General features: G+C 44.9%; 1 protein-coding gene across 1 annotated transcript in view; it reads left to right on the top strand.

Moving 5' to 3' along the window:
* Window positions 1-1140: 1140 nt before the first annotated feature.
* Window positions 1141-11872, top strand: part of ezrb (ezrin b) — a 94646-nt gene continuing 83914 nt past the window's right edge. Inside the window, exons 1-2 of the mRNA XM_063223762.1 lie at window positions 1141-1331; window positions 2453-2554. Of these exons, the coding sequence (XP_063079832.1) occupies window positions 2543-2554 (12 nt within the window). The 5' untranslated portion in view covers window positions 1141-1331; window positions 2453-2542. The remainder of the gene's footprint in view (window positions 1332-2452; window positions 2555-11872) is intronic.

Here is an 11872-nt window from a genome sequence, read left to right as displayed (position 1 = left end):
TGCTCAGTCTGCTTCCGAGTGTGCGCGCTGGTGCTGTGGGTGTATCGGTTTTTGGAGCCAACGCCACAGATGCGCTGCTGTGTGTGCATTTGGAAACAACCGAGAGAGAAGCACCGCGTACACCCTGGGCATTTTAGCCAACAGTAAATAAGTCTATCAGAACAGGCGCAGACAAATATTAACACTGACATGTATCCTACTGTAGGCTACTGTACAAAAAGTAGTATGTTGGCCTTAGTATGCTCGAATAGAAGTATAGAATTAGTACAGCCTATTAGAAGAACACAGCTGTGAGAAAGCTTAAGTTTAAACTGTTTTTGAATGAATGAGAATGTCCACATAGTCATTTACTGGCAGAGAAGGTCTGCCTGTAGTCCATGAGTTACCCGTCAAACTATTTTGGGAGCCATGAGTGAATGAAAGCATGTGGCTGAAGACGGTCATGTGCTGAAGCACATCCTTTATTCCGTTCCGTTTGACGCACCAGGATGCCTTGAGTGGATCTCACTTAAAATATATGAATTAATTACCCATTGAGTCTATTTACTCATAATAATAATTCCTCCAATGCCTTGATCTGATTACAGATTATTTCAAGTGATGTGTTTAAGCATTTTGGGCGGATTATTAGGCTACGGTTTAATAATAATTGCAGATATGCAGATCAAGGGATTATCCACAGCGGTGGCCTTCTGCACAAGGTTCAAATTAAAGCTTCTACATATTTAAACATAGGCTTGCAACTCTATGGAAGTTTGGATCAATCTACTACTACACACAAGCCCTCTAAATAGACCTATTAGCCAAATTAAAAGTGTACACATGCAAAAGTGTTGTCTAAAATCGTTATAGGGTTGAGGCAAAACTGGCGACAAAAATGGAACTTGAATCATTAATTAAATTCTGTCACCCTTGTCCAGTCAATGCATGATGACCAACAAGTCCCAATGGCCCATTATTAGGCCTATCATCATCATCTTGTGATCACAAGTCTGGGTTAAGGTGAGCCATCATAAGCGTGCTCAGAATGGTCGCATGGCCTCCTACTGTACAATGGGAGTTGCCTGAGCTGCCTTTGCGCAAAGCCACAAGTTCGCCATGGCAGCACGGCAAACAGGAACTCGCAATCATGCGGCAATCGCGTTGAGCTGCGCGCTGCTTCGCTGTGCAAGCTAGTGGATCTCCGCGCCCCGGATGCGTCATCAGGGAAGCGTCATCCATATTGCCGCCGCGCCGCTGAACTCGAGGCAAGTCTAGTGAGTGAGTGGAGGGAGGGGAGTGTTCTCTTCGTTAGTTATCCGGGCTTTATACTGGAAATACCACCTGTTCTGGTAAGTTATCTATTTTTAACAAAGAATTTACAGATGTATTGACAACAGAATAGAGACGCGCGCTATGCTTTCCTTCTACTTGGCTACTTTGACTGTTGTTCTAGTTTCTGCCAACGCCCCCATTCAGAATGGGAAAAATCTCTCCTCAACAGGTGTTTTTGGGATTATTTGCGACGGATGGGGCTACTAGTAGCCACCATGATGTGTTTGTATTTACAGTAGGCCTAGCCTAACTGTCACGGGGTAGCCTAGTTTTTGTAACGGCCCAAGATGATGTGGGTTAATTTGTACACTGATATTATGATGCGCCAGACGCGACAGCCACCCTTGTTATAGGCTACTACTCTAAGGGACAGAAAAAATATATTGACTACTTTTATTTAAAACTATTCGACATAGCTATGTGTTTCTTCTCTTTTGTAGACATTTGGCCTGTAATGTTCATATCGAAGCACCATACATTAAGCTGTGCCAAATCAGAGACTGCCTTTCGCCTAGAACTAGAATCTAGTCTGACCAGACATTTCCCAAACAAGAACTTGCTCTGTGGGTTGGGTAGCTACATTGTTTCCTGCTTCAAGGCAAAGTGGCTAGGTGCTCACATTGCACATCAGTATAATCTGATACAGCGTTGCAGGAAAGCATGGGCGATGCCTGATCGAAAGCATCGGCGCAGGGAATATCATTTGAAAAATTGTCGTTGGATGCAGGTAATTTGCAGATATAGCCTATTGCTCCTTTGCTTTTAGGTTTACCAAATGCACAGTGTATGGCTGAACTAAATCAGTCCACTCCCAAGAACTGTATTCAGCTCCATCATCTCCATCACCATCATCAATATGCTACCTGGTGTAACCGTGGAAGTAGTGCGCTAGATGTTTGACCTAAAGGGTGGAGACTGAACAAATAATCTTTGCCACCTCAATCTCCTTTTGTGGTCTCAAGGGTGAGGCCATGCGCAATCTCTCCACATCAACATGTTTAGTTCTAATAGTGATTCATAAGGCTATACATGGAGTAGCTGCGTGAGTGCATGTCACCGTCAGTGTTAAAAAGGAGGGCTTGTCCGCCTCTGACTCAGTCGACTTCGGGTTCCTCAAACTGGTTTCTCTTCTTTCCAGAGACAGACGACGGGGAAGGGTATCTATCTCTCTGAAGGATTGTAAGGCTGATTTTATTTCGCTTGCTGCTGGGAGAAGAGAGGATTCAAAATGCCGAAACCGGTGAGTATGGTGTTATTTTAATTCAGTGCACTGTCGGACAGATATAAACCTATATTGGCACAAAGCTGCTCTTTTAGCATGTAGCCTACCGGTGTAGCTACACAATGAATCTCACACAGCATGCACTGGTTACTTTGTTCCTATGGAAGCTTGAACGTGGCAACAATTATAGCGATACAGGCTGAAGGAAGTTTCCCCGCTGCCCTGTGACATTGTAACAACTGTCAAGGCATAAACAAACACTTTGCCAGTTACGCGATGCTAAATTTTTAATCAGAAATGAGCGCGAAGTAGCCAACGTGTCATTCTTTCAATCCTGAAAGCCGCCTTTGATTCATGTGTGGGAAAATTCACTGGTCTGTCACGGGGAGGAGGAGGCGGCTCACTCAGGGATTCCGCTGACTTGTATTTTTAAAATTCTGCGGTGGCTGTAATGAAAGCTTATTCGGGAATAACTGATGTGCTGAAGATGACTGTATCCTGCACTACCAATGGAGCTCTCCACTCCGACTTCCTTCCCACCATCAGGGCCCTCCTGAACGAACGTCTTGATCCAGTGAAAGAGAGCTCAGTTGTCCGGGGGAGAGTCTGGGAGAGGCTATTGTAACAATGCTGTTTCTTGTTCAGCTTTGTTCAGCAGCATTGTTTGGACAGGGCGTAGAGCACTGGTCTCCAAACAACGGCCCGCGGGCCAACTGCGGCCCGCGGGCAGCAAATTTCTGGCCCGCCATGAGGTCCTTAAAAATGAAACCATAAATGCGCCTATTTGTGGCCATGCGCGATTTTCGATCACAAAAACGTCAGTTATCTCTCCTAAGCATTCACAAACAGTTAAATCTTATAATAACAGTCTCATGACAGACATTGAAAATGAGGGAAAATGGTGCAATCTGTTGTCTCCTAGACATCTAGAGAAGCCGTTATTCATCATTGCGTTTACCTCGGTCATCAGACCATTCGCAATTGTGCGGTATCGAAGCACTCTCCTCTCTTCTGGTTGAAAATGAGGACAATTCTCTCCTTCCCTATTTTTATGTATTTAGCAGGCCAGATACATTTTGTCTTTTGTTTACTCACATTTATGTGAAGTTTGGATGACAATTATCCCGTATTTTGGAAGTATCTATGCAAGGTAGTAGCCTACATGTAGAGACGTTAACGCAATTCAAGCTCCAGAGAACAGTCGTTACCAAAAGAAGGGAGGACAAAAACGAAACCAGTTCCTTTAAAATGTCTTTGAAAATATAGAGCCAGGTAGAAGATTAGCTGAGTATTCCTGAAGGTCAACGTTGCTGGGTGCATCCTGCGCGCCGCGGTGAGCCGCGCCCTTTCTATTAAACCTGGAGAGTCATGAGGCGCGAAGCGCACAGTTATTTAAGCCAAGTCGGCAGAGTTTTCTCAACTCTCTTCTGTTTGCAAATGTAAACGATTCTCCTTTGCTTCTATTGTATGTTTTTGTTATATCAGTTTTGCTTTGTCTTGCACTCGTAATATTCAAGGTCTGGCTGACCATCTGTATTTCTGTATCGCACGTGTATAACTGTATCGCATTCCTAATTTAGCCTATCTGAAGGCGCCACGGGAGCATCTGAGAACAGTAGGCTACCTTGCTCCACCCTACCCCTAACCCGAATTTCAGAAATGTCCAGGAAACATAGGCCTACGTAGGCTAGTAGTTAGGCAGAATAGGGTTTAATATTCCTGATGGCCCACCTCATCTCCCCGACAGCCCCGACGGTGCACGGTGCTCATGAGCGTGTTTCCCTTTGTTCAACCAGAAGAGTCTTGAGCGCTCAGTTATGCAGTTAGAGCACTCACTCTGTCCTCTGTTAAATCTGGACGATTCTCCTCCCCTGCACTATTTTTGTGTATTTGTGATATCACCCTCTTTGCATTTTAGCTGGCGTACTGTAGTAGCCCATTCTAAATGTGGAGGATATTTTTTCCCCGTAGTTTGGTAGGGGCGCGTTATGCGAGATCAGTTGAGCAGAGAATGCATGATACATCGGGAATGCGTTGGAGGAAAACTAATATGATTTTCGAAAACGACCGCAAGAAATATATAGACGAGCATTCCTGGAAACTAACTATTTCATCTGCCTGGGTGCCACCTGTTGCATGGGCTTGCGTCTTTTCGGTTCAGGCAGAGGTGAGATGCAGCGCACGAGTTCAATGAGATTTAATCGCTATGGAAATGACTTTTGTTCCTCGATCGAATTGGGATTGTAGCGCACATTGACCTATATTTGTTTTAGGTCTTGTCATGTAGCCTAAATTTCTCTCCCCCTCCCTCCCTCCGTGCCGTGACTGAAGTGGCTCTGCTGGAGAGCACGTTCAGCAGTTGAACATGCATTCAGCAGTTGAACGTGCTCTCTCTCTCTCTCTCTCTCTCTCTCTCTCTCTCTCTCTCTCTCTCTCTCTCTCGTTAACCTGTCCACAGTTGGTCTTTATTTACATTCATCCCTGGCACTATATTGCAACAGCTAATACTAATATTTGAATATTTCAACAGTGTTTCTATTATTTATTTATTTATTTATTTATTTTTTATTTTATTTTATTTATTTTTTGGGCCCGCGGCCTCGCTTGCTCTACATTATTTGGCCCTTGGGAAAAGTTAATTGGAGACCACTGGCGTAGAGAGACTAGGCTACTGCTCATGACCAGCCTTTTATACATGGGCTACTGTAGGCCTACAGGAGGCAATAAGACGCAATGCATGACCTGTCGAATGGATGAAGAAGGCGATCATTTTGGTGTAGAGGGGATTAAAAACAATGAATTGAGCAATTTGTTTATGAGCTAGGCCTATATTTTCAAGGATAAAGGTTACCAAAATGTATAAAGTTTCCTTGGTAGTGCTTGTTGTCTTTATGACTGTGACTGAAACATTGTTTTTGTTTGTTGTTGTTGTTGTTGTTGTTGTTTTAACATGGGCAGGGCTGTTAAGAGTTAACCATACACTGATTTGAGGCGAGTCCATGCACTCCCTGTCACTTCAGTCAGAAAACTATGTTGTTGGTTTGTTTCTGAAACTGCCAGAGGGTTGTCATGAACGTCATGCGCGGAGGTGACATCACCCGAGTGTGTGGCAACGTGAGTTGTGTGTGACAGTTGGTTTGGACACACACACACACACACACACACACAGAAGAGAGAGAGCGAGAACTCTTGTCTTTTTTGTCCAGAGCCGTCCACTTCAACCCCAGTGTGTGTTGTTGTCTTTTCCATGATATCAATAACTGCTGCTGTGCTGTTTAACACGCCTCCAGACTCAGTCAGTGGAACACAACACACTGATGTAATGGACTTTTCTATGTTTTTATTCAGCCGGTACACTGCAAGTCTGACATTTGAAACATTTTAAGACCAGATCTATCATAGGGCTCCATTGTAGTCTTCATTTGAAGCAGACCTTTTAGTTTCTACTGGAAATGACTACAGCCCTTGGCCCTGTTGCTGCTTGCTATTAATAGACTGACTGGAGGTCTGGCAAATAGTGGCTCTCTGTGTACGTATGTGTGTGTGTGTGTTAGTGTGTCTTTGGTGGAGTCACTCTCTCCTCAAAGGTGCAGCAGTCAAGTCAAGTCAAGGGTACTTTATTGTCAAAAATCTATGTAACAGGGTTGGCACAGAAGTTTGATATTGTTTGAGCAGTCTCCAATGTACAGTTAACCTGAACGTATAAATAATACATTGATGATAATCACACACACAGTGCAGCACAAAACTGACACACTCATACATGAATTCACATTCTTTCTCTGGCAAACACACACACACACACACACACAGATTGGAACTGTCTCTAGAACCCTGGAAACAAGGTTACTGACTCGGCTAGAGATGTTAGTAGGGCAGAGGGCTTTTCACTCCTGAGTGGCCCACTTAAAGGATGAAACTTGAAAAGTGGAGAGAGAAGGACTATTTTAAACGTCCTTCCCTTTCCAAGGCTCACATTCCCACCTCGTGTGTGTGTGTGTGTGTGTGTGTGTGTGTGTGTGTGTGTGTGTGTGTGTGTGTGCGTGTGCGTGTGTGTGTGCGTGCGTGTGTGTGTGCGTGTGTGCGTGTGTGCGTGTGTGCGTGTTTAATCTCCGCGAAAGTGAGATCACCATATCACACACACAGTATTCTGTGGTAAAGGAATGCCAGTTGCTTCTTGGAGGGATAACAAGAGTTATGTTGGGACAGATTCAGTCAGTACTGTATGTCTTGAGGAATCTGAACATGACGTGATTGGGCGATGGCAGATGGAAGGATGTATTCAAAACAGCATGTTTGACTCTGAAGATGAGCGTCATGTGCAGTATGTCCGTGTCCATTTGACGGCCGTGTCGTGTTGTGTTGTCCTGTGTGTGAGGTCATCATGAGTGAGGTCATGTGATGCTGTAGGTGTGTTTATGAAGGGCGGAATAGGCCCACGCCTCATGGAGCCGTCATCGATGCCTTATCTATTGAATTGAATTGCTCACCAGAACTTTCTGTACGCACACACACACACACACACACACACACACACAGTCACCATCCCATCCATTTTTATTTATAAATCGCGCACACACCCTGTGACACAAAGTCATCGTCCACACGACTCGTTCATATAGAACAATTGCTCTGACACCAGAACTTTCTGTAGACACACACACACACACGCACACACGCACACACCCTTTGAAAAAAACTCATCATCCAAATGGCTTGTTCATATGCAAGTAGAACACACACACACACACTCACACACACACCCGTCTCACCTACGTGTCAGGGTCCCCTCTCATCATCATAAGGACGTTCCTTCCCTGGTGACTCAGCTTCCCTGGAATGTCGGAGAGTTTCCCAACGCTCCCGCTCCCTCGTGTCTGTGTGTGTGTGTGTGTGTGTGTGTGTGTGTGTGTGTGTGTGTGTGTGTGTGTGTGTGTGTGTGTGTGTGTGTGTGTGTGTGTGTGTGTGTGTGTGTGTGTGTGTGGAGAGTTTCCCCATGCTCCCTCGCCCTCGCCTTCCTGAGTAATGCCGACAGGGGTACATGCCGCCGGACACATGAATGGTGACTCTCCTTCAAAAGGTGTGTGTGTGTGTGTGTGTGTGTGGAGAGTTTCCCCATGCTCCCTCGCCCTCGCCTTCCTGAGTAATGCCGACAGGGGTACATGCCGCCGGACACATGAATGGTGACTCTCCTTCAAAAGGTGTGTGTGTGTGTGTGTGTGTGAGACGAGTTTCCCCATGCTCCCTCGCCTTCCTGTGCAATGCTGGCAGGGGTAGACGCTGGACTTTCCTTGGAAGTGTGTGTGTGTGTGTGTGTGTGTGTGCGTATGTGTGTGCATGTGTGTGTGTGTGTGTGTGTGTGTGTGTCCTGTCCCGTCCCGTCCCACCCACCTCCCTTTCTTCACCCAGATCCGGTTTCCCGTGACCGGCCGGTGGGTCATGCGCTTGTTCACCCAGGTCCCACGTTGTGAGGGAGGGTGACCTCACCCGGTCGGCTGGAGGTGTGCCTTGCCTTTGAGCGTGTCCGTCCGTCTGTCCACCTGGCAGTGTGATGGGTGTTTCACAAACTGCGTCTCATTATTTATTTATAGTACCACCATGTCCAAAAAGCAAACGCGTTTCGGCTATCAAGCCGTGTACCACGCACTGATGAAGGCTTGATAGTCGAAACGCATTTGCTTTTTGGACATGGTGGTAATATAAATAAATAATGAGATGCAGTTTGTGAGTGCGGATTTTTCTTCTTTAAGTTGATACATTTTATTGCACACCCATAGACTTTAGTTTTTCCACGAAGTTGAGCGCATCCTCTGACAAAAAGTGTGATGGGTGTTCCCCACCCCACCTCCAATGGGAGATACTGTATTAATAACTGCCAAAGTTATCTTAACACCACTGACTTCGCATTCAGTCAGAGTAATGGTTGCAGTATCTAACGCGTGTAAAATTGACATGAACTACGGAAGTTAACGCGTGAACTCATGAACGAATTGTGCCCGTGCACGCGTATCCTACAGCAAGCATACCGCGGGCTTAGCACACTGATGTAATGGCCTTTTTTTATTTAAATGTGTAATGCTTTTATTTAGCCGGTATACTGCAAGTCTGACATTTCAAATATTTTTAAGACCAGATCTATCATAGGGTCCATTATAACATTCATCTTCAGCAAACATTTCTACTGGAAATAGTTCCAGAATGAAGTCCAGTTGGAGTGCTTCCTGGAACTGTCTAGTTTTTAAAGATGGTGCTCTTTGGTGACAGGTTTGGTTGATTTAAAAAAAAAGAAGTATTTTAATCATGCTATGCCCAACAAAATAAAGGCATTTTAATTACAAAGAAGATGAGTGCCTTGGTATTTCTAAAACTTTTTTGAAATACTGCAAATAGTTGTTGGGAGACATTAGTACCTGTGAGCATGTGTGCCCGTCACCTCTGACAGTGTGCTGGCCTGGGTGTCCTACCCCACCCCACCCCACCTACCACCATTGTCCTGGTCGGTGACCACAGCACAGGCTAGGCTAGTCTAACTTACTCATTGTTGGCGCTTGTCTGTGCTGTATTATGGATGGCACTGTGATGGAACCTGTTTAGGCACCTTATCATGTGTAATTAACTCTGGTCACCTGTTTAGCACCTTATCATGTGTAATTAACACTGGTCTGTTTAGGCACCTTATCATGTGGAATTAACACTGGTCTGTTTAGGCACCTTATTATGTGTAACTTAATTAACTCTGGTCACCTGTTTAGGCACCTTATCGTGTGTAACTTACACCTGTTTAGGCACCTTATTATGGCTGATGTGTAATTAATACATAGTCTCATTGCCTGTTTAGGCACCTTATCATGGCAAATGTGTGATTAACAGTCGTCACCTGTATAGGAACCTTATTATGGTGAATGTGTGATTAATACCTGTAGATGCACACATAGCTTCCTGAGAAGACTTTGGCTCTGTCATGACATATAACATTACACACTTTTATCCAAAGCAACTTACAATCGAGGGTCCACATAATCCTTGCCAGAGCAACGGAGCTGGTAGTGATGGAAAGAATATGTCTTGGTTGAAAGGGGTTAACTAATACCAGGGATGGTTGATAAGGTAGCGGCGAATTCATAACAAGTTCCTACTGGGATCTTGCCTGGTTAACACCAGACCTAATCACAAGTGAGATTAGGTCTGGGGAGTTGCCTATTGTAAATTCCGTATAGGTTTGCTATTATGACACACTGCCCTGCTCTCTGATTGGGCAGAGAAACTGTTAAGGTCGGAATGCTTGGCCATTATGACACAGATCCCATGATCTTGGACGTTATGAGTCATCCTCCCCAGACTGTCTTTCAGATCGAAACAATTGTGTAGAACTAAAGGCAGTATGGGAGTTCCCAGGCTAACTGGGATCCATATGACGTGAGGTTCTAAACTGCACAGCGCAATCCTATGGCAGCCATGCCCCTTAAGGAGACTTACGAGACTAGGTATTCGCATTCCAATATGCACACTTCCATCCTCCACTTGTGCTTGTGGCCTCGCCCCGCCTCTGTGGAGAAAACAGTAAAGTTTCCCAGCTGTCAGTCTAGCTGCAAAAAAACATTTGGGGGACTGGGTGTCATTCACCATCCCAATTGCAAATGAGAAAATGACATTGGAATTGGGATTTTGCAATATATTGAATTCATTTTCTGTCATCAGTGACATTATCATGAGGTGAAAAGCAGGCAAGTGAGCAAGGGAGGGCAAGAATCCACCTTGGAGAATGAATTGAGGTCAATGGGAAAGTCACACGCATTTAGGATAATGGAGTTGATCCAACTTCATTTGCACATTGGTGAAGCGTGCTATGACTTATCCCGGTCTACCATATTGGAAATCTTTGCTAAGTAAATCTAGTGCATGCAAAATGCTTATTATGATTGTAGGCTGAGCGTGCGTTTCATAAACTGAAATGGCTGAATGTCCGACTTTTACCTCAGAGAGAGAGGGGGCATCTTGGTCATAAATGTTACTAGTGTAGCACAGCATCACGTGTTTATCAACAAGTTGTTTCTGAAAGTGAAGCTCAGTTCCTTTGGTTTCCATGGTGCAACGCTTATAAAACAATTCATTCAGAACCTTCACCCTAGGAATGTGACCACGTAGCTCATTCTTCTGTGACGGTTAACAACTGAGGCTCATTGTCAAGTCTTTTTTCGAGACATCCTCACTGTGAAAAGGCCCTTTGTGTGCGTGTGCCCGTGCGCGTGTGTGCGCGCGCTTGTGTGTGCGCGCGCGCGTGTGTGTGTGTGTGCGCGAGAGGGAGACCCCCACGCCACCAAGTTCTCGAGGAAGTTGTGGGTTTTTACGACGTCTCTCGGAATGAATGAAGGAGCCGTGCGGTGGACTCTTCCTTTTGTTATGCGGAGTGAGGGGTTGCAAACCAACCCCCCCCCCCCCCCCGGGACTTTGCTCTGGCTCCTCTTTCTTATCTTTTTTTGGTTTTGTCTTTGGATCCACTCCACTCCTCCTCCTCCTCCTCCTCCTCTGCCAACCTACGTCAGTCTGGGCACAAAAGGTGCAATGTGTTTTTGTTTACTGCCTTGTTTTTCGTTTAGTGTAGTAGGGTCGAGACACTCGTTTTTTTGTCTGTTTTGTAGTCTAGCATCTTTAAAAGCAGACACATCAGGGCAAGACGCACACATTTCTCTTCTCCTCAAAGTGATGGTGACAGTGTCAAGTCAAGTCAAGTCAAGTTTATTGTCAATTTCTTTACATGCACTGGTCATACAAAGAATTTGAAATTGCGTTTCTTGCTCTCCCATGCAGACATAGACTAATCTAGGTAAGGACATAGACAGTATAGACATAGACAGTACTCATACATGGACATAGACAGTATGGACGTAGACATTGCTCATACAGACATTTAAAGTGCAAGACTGGACAACAGAAGACTTGTAGAGAACATACATTAAGAGGAGGTATTTTGTTGTTCTTTTTTCTAAAAGTCCTTTATAGCGTTCTGACATAGTAATAGTAGCATTTGAAGAAATAAATAATTAAAAAAAAGGTTTTTATTAAATACACCAGCAGCAGTATGTGTGTGTGTGTGTTTGTATGTGTTTTGTGTGCGTGTGTGCGTGCGTGTGTGTGTGTGTGTGTGTGTGTGTGTGTGTGTGTGTGTGTGTGTGTGTGTGTGTGTGTGTGTGTGGCTGTGTGCACCCCATGTCGTAAAGCTGGCAGCCCTCTGCTTTTGATCTAGTCCTCTATAGCAGTGTTTCCCAACCTTTTCTGTCTCACGTACCCCCTAAGCCTCTTAGTTGTGCCATGAGTACCCCCTAATTCATGTTCTAT

This window comes from Engraulis encrasicolus, chromosome 18, assembly GCF_034702125.1.
Source record: "Engraulis encrasicolus isolate BLACKSEA-1 chromosome 18, IST_EnEncr_1.0, whole genome shotgun sequence".
Taxonomy (NCBI): domain Eukaryota; kingdom Metazoa; phylum Chordata; class Actinopteri; order Clupeiformes; family Engraulidae; genus Engraulis; species Engraulis encrasicolus.
The sequence above is the reverse complement of the archived record's forward strand: the minus strand, read 5'-3'. Positions and strand labels throughout refer to the sequence as shown.